Here is a 25215-nt window from a genome sequence, read left to right as displayed (position 1 = left end):
ATTTGTGTCTGAGGAAACAGATGTTTAAACAAAACCTTTACGTCCGAAATGACCAAAACAAATCGTAACCAAATCAGCAGTTGATAAAGAAGGGAATGGTAAACCACTTTTGAATAGTCTCTACCCAAAAAATCCAGAAATGGGTGGCCATAAATCAGAATTTACTTGACAGCACACAATTATTATTAGATGTGAAGAGCTCCTGTCAGACAATCAGCACTGGAGGAGTTCCCTGTTCCAGATATCTGTGAACTGTAGTTTGGTTCTCAAAAGCTGCCTCTGGACCAGTTAAATCTCTTTCTGCCCAACCTACCTCACAGTCTTGTTGAGAGGGAAAACTGTGAAACAAGAAAGACAAAGTATAAATCATAAAAATGTAGATTTGGAAGAGACTTCAGGCGTCATCACTAGTCCATTGCCCTGCCAATGTGGAAACCCACAGTGAAAGCATCTTTATGGATTTAGGGATCCTCCAGTCCCTACACTTCTATAATTCTATGACTTATACAGTGCCCCTGTTCATGATTTATCCTTGCAACAAGCCTGTGAATTAGATCAGGCTGAATCAGACTGACTGTCCCAAAATCAGCCAGAGAGAGCCAAAGTAAAGATCATAGAAATAAGGTCTTTAGAAAAGGGAATTCCTCATGTGCTGGAATGTTCTGATTTTTACAGTTATTATTATTTATTATTATTATTATTTATTTAATTTATATGCCTCCCACTCTACCCAAAGGTCTCTGGGCGGCTTGCAACAATTAAAATTCAATACAATAAAATATAAAATGATTAAAATACAATTAAAATACGATTAAAATACAATTAAAATTGCCATCATAAAGACCCACAGTTAATGTTATTTCAATTAAAAGCCTTCTGGAACAGGAAGGTTTTGACCTGGCGCTGAAATATCATCAGTGTCGGCGCCAGACAAATTTTAGTCGGGAGGGCGTTCCATAGTCTGGGGGCAGCTGCCGAGAAGGCCCTTTGTCTACAAGCCATCCCTCTTACCTCCTTGAGGGATGGCTCTTTCAAAAGGGCCCCCTGGCTAGATCTTAACAGCCGGGTAGGCTCATATGGAAGGAGGCGGTCCTTCAAGTATCCAGGGCCCAAGCTGTTTAGGGCTTTATATTTCAAAACAAGCACTTTGAATTGGGCCCGGACAACAACTGGTAACCAATGTAAATTATACAGAATCGGCTTGATGTGCTCTCTAGCGGCCCCACCACTCACCAGCCGCGCAGCTCAATTCTGGACCAGTTGCAGTTGCGGACCATCTTCAAAGGCAGCCCCACGTAGAGCGCATTGTAATAATCAATACGAGATGTTACCAGTGCATGTGTAACTGTCATGAGACTCCGCTCGTCCAGGTAGGGCCGTAGCTGGTATAATTTCCGCAGCTGAAGGAAGGCACCCCTGGCCACTGAGTCCACCTGAGCTTCCAAGGTTAGACTGGGGTCCAGGAGCACCCCCAGGCTGCGGACCCTGTCCCTTAGGGGGAGTGTAACCCCATTCAGGGCAGGGAAATGGCCCTCCAACCTGTCCGGCGAAGCACCCACTAACAGCACTTCCATCTTGTCTGGATTGAGTTTCAACATAACAACCAAATTGGTTAACCATTCTTCTGCAAACAGTTTCTCACTTGCAACCTCCCCTCTTCACCCCCATTGCTTTTCTACTAACAGGGTTTCAAGACAGGAAATGGGCCTGGCGCAGAGAATAATAATAATAATAATAATTATTTATTTGATTTATACCCCGCCTATAATTCCCTGTAGAATGACTTAAAGAGGAAGTGAAGGGGGAAGAGACTAGGTCAACATACTTTACCTCCAATCTATCACTTCCATAATCTGGAAAAAGTGCCATTTTTGGACTACAGTACAAGAAGCCTCAACTTTTTGGACTCCTGTTTCCCAAATTGACTGGATGGATTCGGGGGAGGTGTCATCTAAAAGAGGCAACTTCTCTGAGCAGTTGCCCCTCTCTCTGTTTAAAGAAAGTGGTTTCAGCTAAAAAACAAACCTGAACTGATGACTTTAGAAAGTAGAATAGGACAGCTGGACCTTGTCAGCTAAGCTAGTGAGTCAGCCTAGCATGAGGCAAAAACGTATAAACATCAGACATTTTGACAGAAACTAATAAGATAATTGCAATGTCATCTATAGAGACCTGGCAGAGGCTGTGGAATCTGTGAGTCATAGCCTGAAGCGAATGACGGCAACAATACTGAAGTCCAGGCCTCAATCTGCACTGTAAAGCAAACAGAGAAGCCTATAAGGCAGTGATCATGTGGAAAACTGGGCTGCTCTAATAATTCTCTTTTAGAAGGAGAGATTAGGCTGGGGTTATGAATTAGAAGTGTATTGGAAAATGCCATCCCAGGTTGTACAAAAAAGGCAAGTAGAACAGACAGAAGGGCAATGATATCGGTTAGCAAGTCTATGGTACAGCGTGGTTTTATCAAACCAAATTGAGCCATGTCTGCAGTACGTTCCAGAAGCAGGCTCTTTTGTGAAGGGCCACCCCAAGTTATTTTGCTGCTTGAGCGAAGGAGACAAAAGGACTGCTGAGTTTTTAATGCTGCCTGTCCAGCCTCTGTCATCTGCCCAATGCTGATCCTACCTTACCTGCCTAACTGGAGAGCTCCCCCTGCTTTGTGGCTGCCAAGATATTGCTCTTCCTTGGCCATGAGGAAGCAACCACGCTCTGACATTTTTCAGATCACTTAATGTAGTTGGTACCAGAACCGGAAGAAAAAGAGACTCTTAAGGTTTCAAAATGAGAGAAAAGTAAAGGTAGTAGCTTGGTAAGGCCAAATTCAATTATGTTTGCCAGAACGTAAGCAGGGGAGCATCCACTTACATCCAGTCTTCATTCCATAGACCAGATGGACTGCTTGTGTTTCTATGTCTCCAGAATCGAGATGAACATGGTATGAGGCCTTTTCAAAAGACCAATACATTTGTCTTCTTCTACTTCTTCTTTTTCAACATTGACTGCAATTATATAACAGATACAAGTTTTAACCAAAAACCTAAGTATCTGTCAAATATCAACGCAGCTATGTATGTTGTTTCTAATACTGCCTTTTTTTTTTTTTGCAGCTCTGAGGTTGTTCTTTCAGACATCTGCAACTGTTTATAATATTGTTCCCAAAGCACCAGTGACTATAGGGACCACTGAAGTGTGTTTCATCCACAAGCGAGATGTTTCGATTGCCAAATCTCTGTATTTTGTTAGTTTTTCCAATTCTTTATTTTCAACTCTTGCACCCCCTGGAATTGCATTGCCAATGATCCATACATTTCTTTATTTTTTTGTTCTATTACTATTGCGTCTGGTCTGCTGTGCTGAAGATGTCTTATAAGTTCGGATCCAAAAATCCCACTTTGACATTTTTCTGACACCTTCACTCTTTGATGTTCCCATGACTTTTTGGAGGTGGGCAAGTTATATTTTTTGCACAATGACCAATGCACTAATTTTTCCACTCTAGCATGTCTAATTTTGTAATCTGTTTGTGCAATCTTTGCACATTCACAGATGAGATGTGATAACAATTTTGTCTTTTTCTTGGCAGACATGACATTTGCTGTTAGCACTAATTCCTGGAATCTTAGCTTTCATCACATTGGTTTGGAGTGCTTGTTCTTGTGCAGCAAAAATTGAGCCTTGGGTTTCTTTCTTAATGGTCCCCAGTTTTAGCCATACTCATGTTTAATTATCATGCTTTCCATCGATATTTTTCAGATGTTGACAATTTTTCAGAAGTTGTTTTTTCAAATGATTAATTCATTTTCAAATTGTTGTTCCTTATATCGAGCCTTTGTTTCTGTTGTTTTCAAAATATTCTCCATTTTCAACACCTTAAGTAATTTTTCTCTTCTTATACTTATATAATTTTTATGCTTCTTTTTTCCTCCTCTACTACCTGCTGTATTGGCACTAATCCACAGCCTCCAATTTTTTGTGCTACATATAACCTGTCCACATCACTTTTTGGATGTAGTGTATGATGCATGTTCATTAGTTTCTGTGCTTTTTGATCCAACTCTTCTAAACCATTTTGGGCCCTACCTATTATACCATTTAGATATCTAATTACTGGGAGTGCCTATGTGTTTATGGGTTTGGTTGTATTTCCATCATTTAATTTAAATTTTAAAATTTTCTGCAGTCTTTTGATATATTCCCTTTCTATCAGTTCTTTACCTTTTGTGTGCAGGATGTCATCTGCTTCTAGTATACCAAGGTATTTATAATTTTCATCACTTGATGGTGATTTTATAATATCACCATTTTTAAATTCTATTCCATCTAGTTTTTGGATCTTGCCACATTGTATAGACAGAAATGCACATTTGTCAATTCCAAAGTTCATTTGAATATCTTCACTAAATATTTGCACTGTGTTTAGCAGTGATTCTATCTCAGTGGAATTTTTTGCATATAGTTTTAGGTCATCCGTGTATAACAGATAATTGATTTTTCTTGCTTTTTCTGAAATATAGTAGCCCATTCCAGTTTTATATAAAATTGTTGACATAAGAATTAGTGAGGTGTTAAACAGAAGTGGTAACAAAGAATCCTCTTGAAATATTCCTCTTTTGATGCTAAATTCCCCAATGATTTTGATGAATTGTTTCAACTTATATAGCACCCCATAGTGCTAGAGCAGTCTTTGGTCAGTTTACAATGTAATTGTGCAAGGAACATTTTGTCCACCCACCTCAGTGAGCCGGGTATTAATTTTACCGACCTCAGAAAGATGGCTGAGTCTACCTTGAGCTGACTACCTGAACCTGTTGGGATCAAACTCAGGTTGTGAGCAGAGAATTGCCTGCTTAACTACTGCACCTTAGTGCTCAGTCCTTCAGTGTCCCCTCTTTATCTAGCTACCGATACTGACACAATGATACTAGCAAATGTCCTGCAGGAAATATGCAAGGGTGTGTGTTTGGTAGACTGACTATTCTGTTGTCAGTAATATGTGAAAGAGGAGGAAGAAAAGTAAAATATATACTCCAAGAAGTATGCATGACTAGTGACTCGTAGCCTCGTACTGACTCATTAGCTGTCCGAACAACTGAAACAAACTTTTATATACTGTATGTGGGTTGGACTCTGCATAGGTTGGAATTAGCAGGAAATTACAGTAATCTAATGCCTCATTATGAGTCTCCAATATTTACTTTGGGTTGGGCCACCTGATACTGCATACAAGAATTTCAAAACATGATAACTCCATTGCATTCTGAGAGCAAAGTGTGAAAAAAGAGGACAAAGATACTATATGCAGAGAATAGATTAGCAGGTGACCTCCTCACTAACTTCTCTTGAATTGGTTAAAATAAGGGGCCAACTACACAAATACAAATTACACACAAATACACACAAATTAGTCCAGGGATATTATTCAAGAAAATGCTAGCTGTCACATTTCCTTTCTATTGTATTGCTGAATGAATCAAAAGATATACTAAGAAACTAGAATATATACAACATAAATTTTATCTGGATAAGTAAATGTTTGGACAGCGTGCTATACGTGAAACACAAAATTTGGAGTAAATATTTGTAAAATCCAAAATTAAAACAACTAGAATTCTTTAAAGAGCATAAAAAGTGGCTGATAACAATGTGAAAAGTAAAGGGGATAGTTAGCTTCTTGAGAAGCCCCAACCTCTACTGGAGATCACTAGGATTTCTCTGGTAGCCTCTTATCCAAATAAGTAAGTACACAATCCAACTCTGTTTAGTAGCCAAAATAAGATGAAACCAAAGGGATTTAGGGTATCATAACAGTACCTTCTACAATATCTTGGGATAAAAGTAAATATATGTGGTCCCTCCTAATTCTTCTCATTCTGTAATTGCATCTGGTGAACAAGTCAAATTTATTTATTTATTTATTTATTTATTTATTTATTTATTTATTTATTTATTTATTTATTTATTTATTTATTTATTTATTTATTTATTTATTTATTTATTTATATCCCGCCTATCTGGTCGTGTCAGGACCACTCTAGGTGGCTAACAACATTAAGATAATACAATAAATATACGTATAAAACAATTTACATAACAGAAATACTGAGCAGAATGGGAAAGCTAAAGGAGAGGGGGGGAAAGAAAAAAAAGGGCATCAGGAATTATCTGATGGGAAGGCCTGCCTAAACATCCATGTTTTTAATTGATTCTTAAAAATACCCAGCAAGGGAGCAAAAAGCAAAGTGTGCCACTTATATACTGTCCCATAGTGCTTAAAGCATTCTCTGAGCTGTTTACAATATAAATATGCAAGCTATACATTACCTCCCCATTCTCAGAGAGCTGTATATTCAAATTACTGACCTCAGAAGGATGGAAGGTTGAGCCAACCTTGAGCTGGCTAACTGAGCCCATTGGAATCAAATTCAGGTCATGAACAGAATCTTGACCACAGTACTGCAGTTTAACCACCGTGCCCTGAGGCTCCTTTTAAAATGTGATGTGTTATGAAACTGAACAATTGCTGGTATTGTACACAATTAGCTACATAGGGAAAATTTACAATTACTGTATTTCATTGTCAATATGTCTTAAATGCTCGATCTCTTGGTTTATTTTGGTGACTCATTGTTCTGTCAACACATTGCAAACTTTGTGTCTGTTTGCTTGTGCATACATGGGATCTTGTTGGAATCCTGGAATGCATTACATTGTATTTACACCACGTTTAACAAGAAAGGCTGGTGTCCTGTTGGCAGAATTAATGACTGTTTAGAATCCATTGTGCAGCGGTTCAGTCATAAGCTTTGCAAGTTTGTATTGTGGTAAAGATTCTGCATGCTGTATGATGCAAGAGATGAATTATAGGGTTTTCTCATGTTCCATGATTGCATTGCACTACACTCTCTGCTCCCTTATTTTTGTCTGCTACTCTACATGCAAAACGTTACACTGAATAATTTTGAACAAGATGCTGCTAGCTTAAAAGTTTAAATAGATCTGTTTGGGATTTGTCTCTTCCAACTACCAATAAAAAATGGTTGAGTTGTATATTGGATTTCAGTTCCTTGTGTTTCTGTGATAAATTATATTTAATTGTTTCAGGTATGTATATGCATCTGCTACATTTGTTCTTAAGTTTATAGCAGAGAGGATAGTGCAAAGAATGTGATTCTCCAGAAGCTATAAGATCAAAGAATGGAGGGTCTCTCTTTCCTAATCCATCCTTGCATCTGACTGGGATTTTCCACATTTGAGTTTAAATTTAAAATCCCCTCTCTGGCTCTTTTCCAGTCACTGGCACAGCTTCCTTAAGGCAAACATATACAGAGAGCCCTTTGATGCTCAGACTACATGATGGGAAGAGAGTTTTTGCTTTTCGGTGGACCCTTTACATCATTTGATTCAAAAACACCATTATCTCCAGGGCCTTCGAGGGGGCACATCTCTGCCTTTGTATTAGAGCTTGGGAAAAATACTTTTTTGATAACATTGCAGCTCCCAGAATATAGTCTTAAATGAATATAATCTTGCATATACACTACCCAGAGCTCTGTTTGCTTTTGTTATTGTGGAAAAGTGAATGTGTAAACAATTCCTTCCCTCTTTCAGGCTCACTTTTTGCACAACAGATTGCTCCCTGGCTGTAAAATGAAGTGTGTGGCCAGTTGCTTGACAATTGCACAAAGATGCAGCTTTTCTCCCTCCCCCTCCTTTTTTGGCCGCTCTTTAGCACATGGTGACCCGTGTGGTATGACTGGGGGAGACCTCAGTGAATGCCTCAACCTTCGGGTCAATGTTGAAGGATGCCTCAACGTAATATTTCAATCTGAAGCTTCAACTGCTGTTGTCTTGATGTGAAGAATCAAGTAGTATGCTCACACTGGTGGGGGCCCTGAAGGGAATCCCCCGAGGAGGCGTGTCTTTGCCAGGCTCCCGGATGCCACACGAGACTACAAGATTGACCTGAGAGCAGCCGAGGGGCATGGGGATGAGCGGGGTATATTTAAAGGGAAGCATCCCTGTTGTCGCCCTCCTTTGTGTGGTAGAGCAACAGCCCGCCCGCCCTATATTCTAGCGCAAGATTAGCTGGTCGGGGGGATAGGAATTTTTGTCCCGTTTCCCAAGTGGCCGGGGAGGCGGGGATTTTTTGCCTATTCCGCGCTGGATTAGGAGCGTTGGCTTTATTATGGGTGATAGTGGAATTTAGTCACGCTGGGGTGGGTAGTGCGGATTTGAAAGGCATTGGAGCTCGGAATATATGGTAATGGCACGAAATTGCAGCGTATCTGAACTAGCAGCGCTGCTGATCAGGCGATCTCAGCGCTGGGAGGGAAAGATGTGCTGGGGACGCACCCTGGCCCACGGTCAGCACAGAGAGAAGGAAAGAGGGTCCGGAAAATTGGAGGCCAATAGTTATCCCATGGTATTAAAGAAGGGGATAGCGGAGGCTGGAGCATAGCCTGCTGGCTGTTCAACGATTATGTGATAATCAAGAGGTAATTTCAATCTGCACTACAGCAGGACCACACTTTTGGCCAAAGGATGGCAATGGTCAGAGAACAGAATGGAACGGACTTTAGTAAAGCGTGGCCCATGTTTAACCCATACACTTGGTCTCGCGTGGTTATTCCAGTGTAGGATGGCAATGTGGCAGGGAAGGCCGCTGAGGGCTGCTAGATAAGGCAAACAAAATCCTGAGCTGCACAGACAAGCAGTCTGCTCAAGCAAAATTTGGAACAGGATTGTTTGTTTGTTTGAACTGCAGCTTTCAGAATCCCACAGCCAATGTGGCTACTGGCCATACTCTCTGGGGAACTGTAAAAATCTAAAACAATAAACTTTTCAAGCTTCTGGCCCAGCTTGGTCACTAGGGGGTCTGTATGTGTGTGTGTGTGTGTGTGTGCATGCGTTCGTGCGTGTGCATGTGCGCATGTGTGTGCATTTGTGTGAGCATCAGCACCTGCCTGCCATGCCAGAGGCCACCTAAGTATGTCAAAACAACCCTTCTTCATCTTCCCTTATTTTAAGAATATTCTATAGCTGTTGGAGGAAACTAACCATGTATCTGTTTACATGTACTGGTTATTATTTCCAGTTTAAAAATACACTACCTTTTTCTGCAACAAAATGGTCCCTATTCCCAAGCCAACATGTTTAGCAGCAGAAACAGCAAGCTTTATTCTTAAAAAATGCAATGGCTGTCAGGTCTGAGGGAATGCAAAATGCTCACTGAGGGTGCGGTTATCTGATTTGCAGCCTTCATTATGTCTGAAATCATAATCTGTGCTCACACTGGGCTTGCAAATGGAATTGGGAATCCATCTTCCACACCAAGAATTCAACAAATCACCAACTCCAAGCACTTTTCACCCCCTACCCCTCTCTTGCTGCCTGCCCCCCCCCAATCTCAGTTGGCCTCCAGACCTGGCACCTCCTCCCCTTCTATCCTGGTGTTTCACATCCCTCTCTCTCCTTCTTCCTCTTCCTCCTACCAATCCACCCCTGAGTTTAATTATCCCCATTCTGCTCCCTTTCACATGCACTCCCTCAGACAGCACATGCTATCCACACATACACACATGTGCTTGGGCAGGTTAAGAGGTTGGCCAGGTGCCTTTCCACAGATCCTCACCACACAGCAAAGGTACCACCCCTTTTTTGTATCCTTTTTTCTTCTCACACATGCACAGCACACTGCCCACTCCCTTTCATTGCCCCCCCCCAAACTCTCTCTTTTTGCAGCTGGTGCCTCTCTTTCCACTCTTCCCCTTCCTTGTGCTTTACAGATGCATACCCTGTCTTTACACATATCAGCATAGAAAAAATTGTTTTTGAATCCCCAGTCGGGAGAGAAAAAAGCTGCTTTGTGAGCAAAAAATGCTGGATGGATTCAAATGTATTGTGTGGGCAGCAAGAAATACTTTGAATTCACCCATTTTATACACAGAGCAAATTCGGAGACATTTGATAGTGTAGTTGGGTGCTTAGTCTTTCTGTTTTCATCAGGATGGGCAAACGTTTTTCTCTCACATGGGTGGGATGCTGAAGACTTTGCAAAACATGGAAAAGAACAAGAGTCAAAACTAATTGTGTGGAATGCTGGCTATTCACAATGGGGGGGGCTCCCTTTGCTAATTTGCACCTGTATGTATCTACCCCGATCTAAGTTGAACCAATTATATTTAGGAATAAACAAGCAGGACTGAGCCAAAACATTTTGCTGCCTAAAGCAGAGTAAGAAATAGCATTCCCTGCCCACCCGAATAAAGGATGTGTAGTGCCTTAAGCCAGTCACATTACAGTATTTTGACACATGAAGCAAGAAATCCCAGGTCTGGATTAAGTCATGTGGATGCCTTAAATTACATAAACTTTAACAGGACTCCTAGCATTGCCTGAAAGAATGTAAATTATTGTAAACATCCTGTAAAATATGAGTTTTAAAAAACATATTTAGAATATTCTCTTAATTTTAATGGCTGCTTATTAAGATTCTATGCAAAGCCAGCGCTGATCTCTCCCCATGGATGACAGTAAAATGCAATAGCATTAATAATTCAAAGGGGGGTCAGATGTTTTAGATATAATAGTTTATTAGATCTAAAAGCATATTGGAGGTAGAGAGAGATGAGACTGAAGCATGTATAACAAACCATAATTGTTGTCAAGTCACCCCAACTTATGGTGACCCCATGAATGAGTGATTTCCAAAATTCCTGCCAATTCATATCATATTTGGTCTTCCTTTTTTCATGCTGCCTTCAACATTTCCCAGCATTATTGTCTTTTCCAGAGAATTCTGCTTTATCATGATGTGCCCACAGTAGGGACAGCCTCAGTTTTAACATTTTTGCCTCCAGAGATAGTTTGGGCTTGATTTGATCCTGGACTCACTTGTTTTTGTTTGCTTGTTTGTTTGTTTGTTTTGCAGTCCAGGGTATCCACTAAGTTTTTCTCCAGCACTACATTTTAAACAAATCAGATTTTTTCCTGTCCAGCTTTCACATCCATACACATGGATCAGAAATGTAATAGTGTGGATGATCTTGGTCTTTGTTTCCAGTAATACATCCTTTTACTTGTCTAGTTCCTTCATTGCTGCCGTTCTGAGTCTTCAATTTTTTTTGACTGCAGTCTCCATTTGGATTGATGATTGTACCAAAGTATGCAAAATCTCTAATTCTTTCAAAGAGTCATACTGCCAAAGAAATTAAGAAGTCTTTTGTACCTTTATGACCAACATATCAATGTTGTTGTTTAGTCATTAAGTCTTGTCCGACTCTTCATGACCCCATCGACCAGAGCACACCAGCCCCCCCCCCCCCCCGTCTTCAATGTTAAGGTAGTGATAGCTTAAATTAATATAGCATGAGCTTTTGTGGATTTCTTTTTTATACACATGGACCAGTATCTTATTACTAGTTCCAACTAAGAGTAGATGAACTGAAGCTATTAATAATTGACTTAATAGACTGTTCTAGCTTAGATATAGCAATAGGATGCTAGGTGTAAAGTACAATATTTAAGCCACCATTTTATGTACAGAGTGTATGGTTGTATGAAGCCAGTCAAATGGGGTACAGAATATGATGAATGCATTATTGATACTGGTAATGAACCTTCAGATTGTTGATTACATAAACACTCTGACAATAGGTAGAATAACCATCTAAAGCTAAGTTGCTGTGGGCTAATAGACAATGGATATGTGTTTGTTTCTGAGGTACTGCAGTAATGAGTTCCGCTAACAAGAAAGAGGCAGTATTTGCTCTTTGGAAAAACCAGATTTGAAAGGAATCTCATAACAAATCTTATGTGCAAATTATACAAAGTGACAGAAAGTCCCTCAGTGACACTCCTGCACACTCAGGCCATAAGAATATTCATTTTCTTTTATGGACTGTCTCTAACTTCTGTTTCTGCCGTGTGGCTCAATCTGCCTAATGCTTGGACCACCTCTGCTAACAGGAAGCAATGACACTGGGTTAGATGCAGGATGGAAAGACTGTCCATGAAAGGTGTCTCCACCCAGTTTCTAAGGATGCCCACTCCCTCCACACCCAAGCCCACTCAATTTAGCAAGGCCCATGAGATCCTCTGCTGCATTTTCAAACAGTTGCATGGGTTGAGTGTGGAGAGGTAGCAGCAAAGTCTGTTTTTGTAAGTCCTGTTGCATACACCTACATCCAGATCCAGATCCATTATTTTCATGTACTGTGCAGACTGTTCTATGCATTTTCAGTACAGAGCACAAACTATTAATATCAATTTGACGTTACAGTATATAAAAATGGAATGCTGCAACAACATGATTAATTTATTCCAGATCGGGTTTCTAAAACATTCCATTACATCATAACCTACTCCAAAACAAAGAAACTCTATCTAACTGCCATTTCTTACAAGGATCCAACCCATGAAGAAAATTAATTTCAGATCAGCAAAACTGCATCTAGGAACTGTATTCCGTGGATGGAAGCACTCCAATTCACAAATGTAAATAAAATATTCCCCTTTAAAATTGTGTGAAGCAGAGGAGGTTGTCGCTTTGGAGATATTTTGTCCACTGTGTGCTAAAGTGGCAGAGGTGTGATGCAAGGTGAAAAAACCTAATAGGGGAAATGAATAAAATTAATAGTGAAGGGGACATCATATGATGCAAGATGATGAGGGGCCAAAACATCAATAACATCAATATCCAAAAAATTGGTAGGTAGAGGAAATTACAAGCAACTGAAGTACAGGAAAAGTTGTACGTATATGGAAAATCTTACTCAAGCTTTCAACCTCATACTGCTCAGACATTTTCCCTCAATCACTGTGGGGGACGGGGGATGCCGGAGTGTGTGAAATAAACAGAGAAACTGACAGAGAGAGGTGATTTAACTGCCAAGTGACTCCCACTACACTGATAATTTCTGAAATTTAAAATATTTTGGAACCCTCTAATATTTATCCCATACACTTGCTTCATTTCTGTGAAGGATTAAAAACTTCATGGACAGTTGATCTGACCCTGAGGACCCTGAGGTCCCTGACCAACTTCAGTGGTGCACACATTAAAGCAAGCTGCAAAGTTGCAACACATTCAGGAAGCCTGAAATCACTCCCATAATCCCCAGTCAGCATGGCCAGTGACCAAGGTTTTATGGGATTAGTTCTCCAAGGACACCAGTGTGGCAAATCCCAGTTTAATGGATGACCACAGCTGGCCACTTTCTCTCAGCCAAATTTACTTCATAAGACATAGATAAAAGTTCCATCCCTTTTCTGTTTGTTGGCCACAATGAGGGTTAGCATATTTTGTGCCCGTAGCGCATAGTGTTTTAAATGCTATGATTCAGAAAACTGCATATTTTCAGGAAATGTTTGAAACCCATTGAAAATATGTTAGAAATCTACGTCCCTGCTGAAACTTCTCTTCGCATGGGTGTACAAACATGTGCATGTGTGCTAAGTCTTTATATCTTCAGACCACATGAACTCCCATGCTATGTTCTTGAGGCATTTTGCCGACAGAGACAAAGAACAAGTGAAAGAATGTAATGTATTCATCTCTTTTTAAAAGATGGGAAAAGTTAACAGCTGAGACCAAATTGATAATGAAATCCTGCAAGAGCTGAAACTGTCAAGACAGTGGTGGAAAGACTGTTTGGTGATCAACAGGAAGAAACTGCACAACCCAACAATTTTAATTAAAGGAAGAGGATCACTGTAAAGACTTAACAATGCTTCAGGGACAATGCAAATTTTACTGTACACAGTAATGTAACAATTTGATCAAGGAATAGACCATTTATCACTAATCCCTCAGCCACAAACTAGAAAGATTTTGAGACTATAATTTGCAGAATCCTCCGGCTGATGTGAATTCTGGGAGCTGCAGTCCAAAAACGTAATATTTCCAATCCCTGCTGAAGAAATAGAATGGGCAAACCCTTCAGGGATAAAAGTACCAGGGAGTTCTGCTTAATAGGATTTGCTTGTGAGTTTACAGAATTACAAGCAGATATTGGTCATGTGGAATGCAGTGCTCTTTGTTTCTACCTATGATGAACTGTTCCTCCAGAAATCTGTCCAATCCCCTTTCAAAGGCATTTCAAATGCCATCACCACATCCTGTGGCAAGGAGTTCCGCAGACTAATAACACGCTAGGTCAAGAAATAGTTTCTTTTGTCTGTTCTCACTTTCCCAACACTCAATTGGAGTGGATGTCCCCTGGTTCTGGTATTGCGCGAGAGGAAAAAGAGCTTCCCTCTATCTACTTGATCCATCCCCTGCATAATTTTATACGTCTCAATTATATGCCCCCTCAGACACCTTTTCTCTAGACTAAATAGCCCCAAACACTGTAGCCTTTCCTTACAAGTGAGGTGCCCCAGCCCTGTCATCATTTTAGTTGCGCTCTTCTGCACCTTTTCCAGTTCCACTGTCTTTTTTTGAGGTGCGGTGAGCAGAACTGTACAAAATACTCCAGGTGTGGCCTTGCCATTGTTTTGTACAATGGCATTATAATGTTGGCTGTTTTATTTTCAATTCCCTTTTAAATGATACTTGGCATGGAATGGGCCTTCTTCACTATCGCCGCACACTGGGTTGACCCTTTCATTGAGCTGTCCACCAGCACACCAAGATCTTTTTCTTGATCTCTCACGCATTAGCTGATAAAAAAAGTTTTGATTTTTCTCCACAATGTGCATTACTTTACATTTTCTTATATTGAAACACATTTGCCATTTTGCTGCCCATTCTCCCAATCTCTCTAAATCATTAATTAACTGCATCACTATAATTTGGAAACCATCCTATGGCACATCATGACAATGCCATATCAATAGCCCCCCTTTCAGGATACTGCTGAACATATCTTTGCTACTATAGTGATATGGCTAATCAGGGCAAGTACTTACTTACTTAACTTGATTGATTGATTGATTGATTGATTGATTGATTGATTGATTGATTATACCACCCGATTAGTGCTGGGCACTACTCTGGGCAATTTACATCAAAAGAAACGATTAATGAAATATATATAATAAACGTTCGTTCGTTCGTTTAGTCGTTTAGTCATGTCCGACTCTTCGTGACCCCATGGACCAGAGCACGCCAGGCCCTCCTATCTTCCACTGCTTCCCAGAGTTCTGTCAATTTCATGTTGGTTGCTTCGCATACACTGTCCAGCCATCTCATCCTCTGTCATCCCCTTCTCCTCTTGCCGTCACACTTTCCTAACATCAAGGTCTTTTCCAATGAGTCTTCTTTTCTCATGAGATGGCCAAAGTACTGGAGCCTCAGCTTCAGGATCTGTCCTTCCAGTGAGCACTCAGGGTTGATTTCCTTTAGAATTGATAGGTTTGTTCTCCTTGCAGTCCAGGGGACTCTCAAGAGCCTCCTCCAGCACCACAATTCAAAGGCATCAATTCTTCGGCGGTCTACTTTCTTTATGGTCCAGCTCTCACTTACATACATCACAACAGGAAAAAACATAGCTTTGACTATTCGGACTTTTGTTGGCAAGGTGATGTCTCTGCTTTTTAAGATGCTGTTGAGGTTTGTCATCGCTTTCCTCCCAAGAAGCAGCCGTCTTTTAATTTCGTGGCTGCTGTCTCTATCTGCGGTGATCATGGAGCCCAAGAAAGTAAAATCTGTCACTGCCTCCATATCTTCCCCTTCTATTTCCCAGGAGGTGATGGGACCAGTGGCCATGATCTTAGTTTTTTTGATGTTGAGTTTCAGGCTGTTTTTTGCACTCTCCTCTTTCACCCTCATTACAAGGTTCTTTAATTCCTCCTCACTTTCTGCCATCAGAATGGTATCATCTGCATATCGGAGGTTGTTGATATTTCTTCCGGCAATCTTAATTCTGGCTTGGGATTCCTCCAGTCCAGCCTTCTGCATGATGTATTCTGCATATAAGTTAAATAGGCCGGGGGACAATATACAGCCTTGTTGTACTCCTTTCCCAATTTTGAACCAATCCGTTGTTCCCTATCCAGTTCTAACTGTTGCTTCTTGTCCCACGTATAGGTTTCTCAGGAGATAGATAAGGTGTTGAGGCACTCCCATTTCTTTAAGGACTTGCCATAGTTTGCTGTGGTTCACACAGTCAAAGGCTTTTGCATAGTCAATGAAGCAGAAGTAGATGTTTTTCTGGAATTCTCTGGCTTTCTCTATAATCCAGCGCATGTTTGCAATTTGGTCTCTAGTTCCTCTGCCCCTTCGGAATCCAGCTTGTACTTCTGGGTGTTCTCGGTCCACATACTGCTGAAGCCTACCTTGGAGGATTTGAGCATAACCTTGCTAGCGTGGGAAATGAGTGCAATTGTACGGTAGTTGGAGCATTCTTTGGCACTGCCCTTCTTGGGGATTGGTATGTACACTGATCTTTTCCAGTCCTCTGGCCACTGTTGAGTTTTCCATATAATAAACAAAAGACATCAAATAATCAAACACAGAGAAAAATAATATAACAGTGCATAACATTAAGTAAACCTTTACTTTTACTGGTGGACAGTTTTCTGAAAATGGCTTTAGTCACAAGTTATGTTAACCTAATCATAGACAAGTCATTGTCACACAAACATTTTTTATTGTTGAGTTCTATTTTAATATGTATTTAACATTCCTTTTTATATTACTGCAAAAGAAAGCACTCGAGGAAGTTGGCTCAAGGAGGCTAACAATAACGAAATATGCATTAAAATCATATTAAAACCAACCTGTAATTAAAAGATATCATAGAAAAATATATTAAAAATCCAAAAGACAATAGAGAGGGAATAAATCCAGCCTCACTTGGCAGGGATTTCCAGACCTTGGGAGTGGCTACTAAGAAGGTCCGTCCCATCAAGTATGCCTGCAGTGGCACCAGGACTGAGAGAAAGTTGATTGGCCACCATTATTATATCCATAGTAGTGATATGACTGAACCCACAGAAAGAAGATTGCTTGTTTACATTTGTTATAATCATTGCTTGAAGGTACAATCTCTGAAGTAGCTTTAGTATTGGTTTCTGGCAATTCAAAAATGAAGCATTCTGGATGCCACGTGTAAGTGAAAGGGTGGATAGAGAACAGGATATCTTGTGGGGCAGAAAATTCTCCTGAAACTGCTTCTTTATATTTTATTGCTTTGGTTGCTCTTTCAAGCCACACCTGGCAGTTAAAGATTGAGACTTGTCAATGTACAAAGTTAATGTTTGATGAACGCCTGCCTCATAGACTACAGAGTTTCTGAGGACCTGCCAAGGGTACTAAGAGACACAGGTGAGACACCAACAGCTTGGGCAGGTGTTGGAAATACATTTAAAAGCAATCTGAGTGTTTTGTATTACAGGTAAGAGATGTTTCTTCCAACACAGTTTCTTTAGATGATGTTAATACTGCATTGACGTTCTTTTAATTCGTCTGTCGGTGTGATTTGTAGAATATATTCTTCCTTGCTTGTTATATTGCTCAAAGTTTTTAAGCCAGTTTGTGGGTAGGTGTTTTTCAGCATTTGCTTTTATGAAATCCAAAATCAAATCCCACATTTGAACCTGCTGCTGGTGCAATTATATTCGACATTGCTGTGGTTAAGCCATAGTAGACTGAAGGAAGATCTTCCTAGTGAATAGATGAAAGAAGCGATAGAAAAAGCATGGGTCCATATACTGGGGATGAAGCACTACTGCACTGAGGATTTATTACTTCACTTGCAATCATATTCCCCGCACAGTGAATCGGAAGTCCTTCCCTCCACTTCCATTTTGAATCCTCTTATTACTGCAACAAAAAATCTCCTTCACAGCTCCTGAGTGATATCAGGAGACAGGTATCTAGTTGTCTCGTGTACTCCCAGAGGCATCTGGTGGGGCCACTGGGAGATATAGGAAGCTGGACTAGATGGGCCCTTGGCCTGATCCAGCAGGGCTCTTCTTATGTTCTTATATTCCTCTCCTTCAGGATCCATTTTTCTATTTGCCCCTGGAAATATCAATCATTTCACTTCCTGCAACTCATCTTTCCCTCAGCATCAAGACTAGTCTCATGCCAGTTCCTTATCTTAACTGGAAATGAGGACTAGAATGTTGTATTGGATCCAAGCAGTCTCTCCATCAGAGGGGAAAGCATTTCTTCAAGGAGCGGGAATCATTTTCCATTATGGAAGGGGAACATTCAAATCCCATTTATTTGTTGGGTGAAATGGGGGAAAAAAAGGGAAAGTCTTTGGTCTATAGCTGTTGAGTAGCTTCTCCTCCTGAGGAGTGACCAGATGGTTTTTGACCACTGTCTTCTTCCCTCAGGCCATCTGGACTTAGAAATCTTTATTAATTTAAAAAAGAGACAGAGAGAGTGACATATTCATGTGAGGAAAGTTGGAAGAGGAACTAACGGAGGACTGAATAATCTGCTTACCTGAACATTTGAATCAGCATTGAAGGCACCACCAGATCTCTCCTCAAATTTTTACTGTGGATGTTTATAGGAATCAGAGTAGGAGGCTTGGTCAAGATGTTTAAGCCATACGGACCTCATTTACTGTGTCTTCTTGCACTTCACCAGGTAAGCCACGAAGTTTTAATTTGTCCTCAAGCTTAAAAACCTTTAAATATTGTTGTATTTCAATTGTAAGCAATTATTCAAAATTTTTAAAAAATTCCCTTCCCTTTCACTCTTCTAATTATACTCCTGTATACACCAGAGTTTAGCATGAGGCTTCACTCTATTTCTTATATTGAACAAAAGCTTTTCATTATCATTTGTGTATGAATCTATTTATCTTCACCAAGTGTCCTGCTCACTTCCCAACTACTCTTTGTTAATGGCCACTGTTATGATAACTATTAATATTTGTCCTTATGCTCTTTCTGTCCTTTCTTCCCACCATCAACCTTCCATGTGAGCATGTGCATACATGTCTACTAAGGGAGGGGGGAAAATTACGCCAGGGAAGGCTGATGATTCCAACCATGCAGAGGTGATGAATTTTCTCCTGGTTTTAGCCCAGACTTTAAAAAACTTCAGAGTTCCAATTCTACAGTTTTTTGCAGATGGGGTTCAACAGTTTGATAGCTTCTGTAAAGTTTGGATAAAACCTGGAACACAGTTCATTGTTCCCTCTGCAAAATCAGAGTCACCTCCTCTGACTGATGGCAGCTGAGCTCACTATAATGCCACCTGGTTCTCCTCCTTGTATCTGATACAAACCACAACATTGCTCATCAAATAAAACTTTGTTAGTACAGTATTTGAAATGCCACAGTATTCTTTGTTATTTTCATGTGACATTCAAAACCACCCTCTGAAAATTTAAATGCTAGAAAACAGATACTTTATGTTTCAGTCCGTCACATCTGCTCAGGTTGGAGAAAGATCCTTTATTTTTTCATATATGATAGTGGCTCTTATGATTAGGATAGGAAGAGGATTTTGTTGCATGCTCTGTTTAGTTTTATTTATACTGCTTCTAATCAGCTGTAATCCTTAGGATCACGGCAGGAAAATCCATTCATTTTCCCACAGTAGTAGATGGATTTGAGATAGTGCCCTTTGCTTGAGTTTATGAGTGCCTAGAAATTTCTCAGCCTTTTTGCACAAACATTTTTATGCCTTAGAATGTAAACCCGCAACTCTCATTTCTCACACTGTGCGTAGCTCACATACCTTCCCTTCTTTTGTAAAGATATCAACTTTCCCAGCACTCGAGAAACAATGTCTGCTGCTCAGAGTAATGTATTTTGTCCTGGGCAAATTATTATTATGCACACTGTACATTGGATAAAAATAACTAGTGCCAAAGTGGGCTGCAGCCGACAAAAGCTGATGCCAAACAAAATGGTATTAGCCTTCAGGATGCCACACAAGATGCCTTGTGGCTTTAGCAGCAACAACAGACTAAACACTAACATGGCTGCCATCTGCCCTGCCTTGAAATCTATTCAGTGTTACTTGTGAGATGATAGTGAGTTATGATTAATACATTGTTCTTCTGTTCCTGAACGATGTTGTTATTATTCTTCCTGAAAAAACAATTTAATTCTATGTTCTTAGAAATAGATAATGTAGGAATCTTTGGATGCAAAGCCACCTGGGAATGCCTTGTGTTTTTTTTTTTTAAACTAACACGGTAGAGCATTACATCGCCATCTTGTAAATGTTTTCTTCATTGCTTTAAAACATTTCTTGAGACGGTGTGTTTCCAATTTTCTCATGCTGGTCTACATATTTGGACAGTGGGTGGATGTGGGAAACAGCAACAAAGCTATCAGATTCCACACATGAAAATAGGGTTCATGAGAATGATTGTTCTAACAGTAGTAATGTGTGGTTGTGAGGGGACAGGACATGTTGATTACTTGTCAGAGACAGGAAACATTTGGTTTTGAGGACCTCACTTCCCCAGATCCCACAGGCAGAAGTGATACAGCTCGTGGGATTCAGGGAGTGACAATATGAAAAAATCAATGTTTATTGTCTGTGCTATTTGCGTGGAGTATTTGTGTACTCTCCAACATTTGAGAGAGGAACATTTAAATAATTAAGTGCCGTGAAGTGGATTCAGACTCATGGTAACCCTTCACTCTCTGGGCCTCCTAGTTGTAAAGTACTTAGAAGTGGTTTATCGGGAACCCTGTAGCTTGCTTAAGGCCACATAGCCATTCATGCTCTGAGTGACCACAGTTGGCCCCCTCTTCCAAGAGGCACAGTGGACATTTGAGTTTCTGGCTCATAGCTCCACAGCTAAGAACTGACAACTCATGATGGGCATGGGGTGAAACCTCCCAAATTTGAAGGTGAGCCTCTCATCCTGATCCTCTAAGTCACTCACTCATGCAGCCAGGCACTCCAAGCAACTGAACTGTTGGGATATGCTATGCTCAGAGTCCTCCTTCTTTTAATGATCAAAAATGGTAATTTTAAAAAAATACAGGGTTCGGGTTCCTGCTTTTAGTCTCTATGTTTGCAGGGATCTAGAGTGAAATGTCTTTTGGTGGTCCTATTCTTTTACCAGTGGGTTGTAGTGATAGGTCTGAGAATGGTAATGGATGACTGTTCTAGCCGTCTTTTTTAATTTTCCTGAATTCTTGAAAGCAGTGCTGGGTTGGACAACTGTGGATTTAGCCACTTTTGAGGGAAAGGTGGCTAAATCTAGCTGCCTGGATCCTTGGAGTATTTTTTAGCAGGGCTCAGAGCAGACTTCCCAAGGGCTTTGAGGCCTGGCAGGCACTGCTCAAAGGTGCCAGATGCTGCTATCTGCTCATCCCGAGGATCTGTATAAGAAGTCATAGAGACCACAAAAGCTTATAACAAATAAATGTGTTAGTCTTGATGCTGCCACAGGTCTCTGTTGTTTTGCCTCTTTGTTATACATCATACTTTTTAAATAATCAATCCTCCATTGAAAGGGGTGAGTGTTCTTTTGGTTAAAGATACAAAGATTAGGCACAATTATCTTGCAACATATTCCCATTAGTTTAAACTACAGTATAGCAATATGTTGTCATTCAGAATCAAGTGGTTAATTAGGTGAGCAGGGACAATTAACTGGTTCCCTCCTGCCTGCCGCCCATTTTCTCATAGCAACTGGCGACCTTCCGAAGTGGCGAGGTTTCTTTGACCACAAATATTCTCCACATAACTGGAACTCATAGATTTACAGTAGGCATTTCTTAAACCACAGTTCTCACTTAATGAGGTGAAAAACAAATTGACAGAACAAGACAGTTATCCAGGGGCAAGCTGTGACAAGACAGACCCCAAAGAGAAAATGACTGAATACCATTAGATTTTTTTTTGTTTAAAAATTCCATATTTTTGCTGGGATGATAAACCAAATAAATAATTAAGAGCATGAATCTGATTTCCCTTGAAATGTTCTGCTGAGAGCCTATGCTTACATTAGACTGAAGCACACGTCAATATATAATCTCCAAAGTGATGGTGAGGTGATGGTCGGGGTACAGTTTTATTGTCTTTCTTGTTAATATAGGCAATGAAGTCAATACCTATGTTCAATAAAATAATCCATATTGACTGCATGATTGAGAGTCTTTGGCTTGTTCCAATAGCTAGTGCTCTTGTCCACAGGTGACCGTACCAATAGTCAATCATATATTTACATTCTTCTTCCATGGAGGGGGTAGTGTTATGACTTGTGTAGCATTAGATATCAACATTTCCTCATAGGATCAATCTGCATTTTGACCAAGAAATGTAGGCAGAGTTAACATCTATGGACTAATTCATGTGGCGCCCTGGGCAGGGATTCTTTAACCAAAAGAAATGTTCCTGTTGTTGCAGAGGGCAGGAATGTGAGCCTTTACTGCCATGATTCAGGTTTTTAGAAAGGACTTGATTCAAGGTTTTCCTAGGTTCTCTTTGCTCGGGTGTTTGAGATAAGTTTCTAACAGGTGGGAATTCTTTGATCCCTGATTTGGAGGGTCAAAACTGTACTTATCTTGCAGGGTTTTTTTGTTGATATAATAAATTCAGAAGAAGAATCAGGGTGTGTATGTACATTTGTGCATGCATGCACGTGTCCCTGCCTGTATTATCCAGCTGTGAACTGTTTGTGTTGTTTCAGTGCCTCTTTTAAAATGCAGTTGCTTACAAAGTTACAATTGTGTCTGCAATATTCATGTAAAATCTTTAGTAGGAATGACTGGATTTCAGCGAAAATTGGTTTAAATACTAAGTTATCCAGTTTTCGACTCAACCTTCCCTCAACCTGGTATCCTCCAGATGTGTTAAAATTTAACATGCTCACATTTGTTGCAAAAGATGGGAGTTGTAACTAAAAAATCTAGAGGTCTGAGAACTTATAAGGACCCCCTGTCCATTGATAAATAGGAGCTTTTTTCCTTCCAATGCTGCCATATCCACAATTTAGTCACCTTAAGGGAATGAATAATTCATTTTTGCTGACAATTGATTAATTTTCATGAGGCAGGTAGATGCTTTAGCAAAAATATGTAGATTTACACAATTCAAAGATTGCTCCTATACAGAATTAATATATGTATTAGCATGCACATCCTCCCCCTCAGGAAGAGTCTATGATTAGATATAACTGGAGCATAGAAGAGACCAACATTCCTTCTAATTTTCAGCCCTGCTGGCCGGGGCTCTTCCCTGGCACATGCAACTCTGCTCTCCCCGTGTGGGGTTCCATTGTAACCAGAACCAAAGGGGCTGGAAACGATCACTGTGGGGGCACGGAGGAGAAGCCCTGAACGGAGGGAGCGGAGCCGCATGTGCTCGTGCAGCTGCACAGGTTAGAGGGAACCTTGGAAGAGACATTAAACATTAACAAATCTACTCAGGCCTTTGCTGACAATTTTTGTTGTTGTCTAATAAAACATAATTTTATGCTGAATAAGCTGTTATCGCTAAATCCATAGATATAATGCGTACACAGGCTAAAGCTTCTGCACAATGATTAGATAAAATAAGATGATCCAACTCTTCATGCCCTGTTTTTAACCATGAATATCATCCTTATTCACCACTATTAGGTATGTATAAACGAATGCTAGGATTTTCTTTTTTGGTACTGATAATTTTTGTTGTTGTTCAATCATTAAGTTGTGTCCGATTCAAGTAGTTTCAAAGAGAGGGGAGGTTCTGAGGTGCCCAAAGCTGTAGAGCCATACTTAGGAATTAGTAAATGCTGTAAGTGCAGATGATTTGCCATTTTGCAGAATTCAGCAAATAATATCTCACCTAGTTCAGCAAATATCTAGGCCTCACCTTTAAAAAACGGAAGCAATTCTTCATCCTGGGCAGTCAATTGATCCAGATTAAAAAATTCTGTATCAATTCACAGCTTTCAGAAGAAAGGCTTCTTCCCAATTTTCAGTTCTGTCTTGCCTTATTAGGTTAATTTATCATGAGGAAATGGATTGAAATGTAATTGCTGTGGTATTACATGCTAAAGGTCCCTAACTACTCAGACCGTATGGTGAATAAAACCAGTTCTAGTATGTTTAGATCTTAACACTATCCATTTAGAAAGGGGTGACAAACTGGAAGATTCCAGAACAATGCAGAGTTCAACAGGGTGGAAACATCCCATTTGTTAGCAGATGTCAGTGTGGTATAGTGCAGTGGTTCCCAACCTTGGGTAACCGAGGTGTTCTTGAACTGCAATTCCCAGAAGCCTTCACCATCTGCTGTGCTGGCTGGGGTTCCTGGGATTTACAGTCCAAGAACACTGCAGTTACCCAAGGTTGGGAACCACTGGAATACTGGACAGAGTGTCACACCATTGTAGGAATGGCACAATTACCAAACTGTCAACGGGACAAGGAAAGAGATGGACACACCCTTTCTTGCCATTTCATTAAACAATGATTCACAGAGTGGATGTTTTATAGCTCACGTAAAACAGTCATATTTTATGAGGAGGGATCTGCACACTGAGAAATGAATTAAACTTTGAACCCTGGAGTTGGTTTGAAGAAAGAAGCTTTGATCTTTCAAAACAGGAAAATGTCTGCATAAAATATAACAAAGACGGAACCTCTCTATATACAGCGTCTGGGAAAGATAATATCTAACTATGTGTATCTCAATGGACCCCTTTCACCTATTTTGAACAAAGGAAATGCCAGAGACATCACTAGGGTCTTGAGGCATAATGTTAATGGATGCAGGTGGAATAGATGAACTGCAACTCGCAAATCATGACCTGCCTTTTTTTCAAAAAGGAAAGCCTTGGTTCACAACTAGTGACTAAACCATGGGTTTAGCTTTTAGAACTCTATATTTAGTGTTCATATTGCTTCAGTCTCTCCTGTGCTCTTAACACTCCAGCTCACCTTTGTGAATTAGGCAAACAGCAGTCTGTCTCCAAAGTAGAAGCTAAAAACTATTTCAAGCTACAGTATCAAATCCTGGTTTAGAGGTAAACCATTGTTTCTCCAAACTGGACATAATGATAAACCAATTTAGCATGGATTCTTTTATACATCTACAGATGGAAATGTAAAAATGAATATCATGACTTGAATAGAAATAATCAGAGTAAACTATAATGAGGAGCACTATATGTGACTTTGTCAGCTGGGTGTCTACTTAGTTTGTGCTATTAGTTTGTGTTGATAGATTGCTTCACAACCTGTGCTGTACATTACTATTGTTATTATTAGGCTAAAATCATGTTCATGATTTACGTGCGCGTAAGTTAAATTGTGTAACCTACTTCTGTTAATTGCTGCTAATTTACAAAG

At 40.1% G+C, this 25215-nt stretch overlaps 1 protein-coding gene across 1 annotated transcript in view; it reads left to right on the top strand.

Moving 5' to 3' along the window:
* Positions 1-12849: 12849 nt before the first annotated feature.
* CDH17 (cadherin 17) overlaps positions 12850-25215 on the top strand; it is a 43442-nt gene continuing 31076 nt past the window's right edge. The window contains exon 1 of the mRNA XM_078393596.1: positions 12850-18547. Within this exon, the coding sequence (XP_078249722.1) occupies positions 18461-18547 (87 nt within the window). The 5' untranslated portion in view covers positions 12850-18460. The remainder of the gene's footprint in view (positions 18548-25215) is intronic.

This window comes from Pogona vitticeps, chromosome 4 (genome assembly GCF_051106095.1).
Source record: "Pogona vitticeps strain Pit_001003342236 chromosome 4, PviZW2.1, whole genome shotgun sequence".
Lineage (NCBI taxonomy): Eukaryota > Metazoa > Chordata > Lepidosauria > Squamata > Agamidae > Pogona > Pogona vitticeps.
The sequence above is the reverse complement of the archived record's forward strand: the minus strand, read 5'-3'. Positions and strand labels throughout refer to the sequence as shown.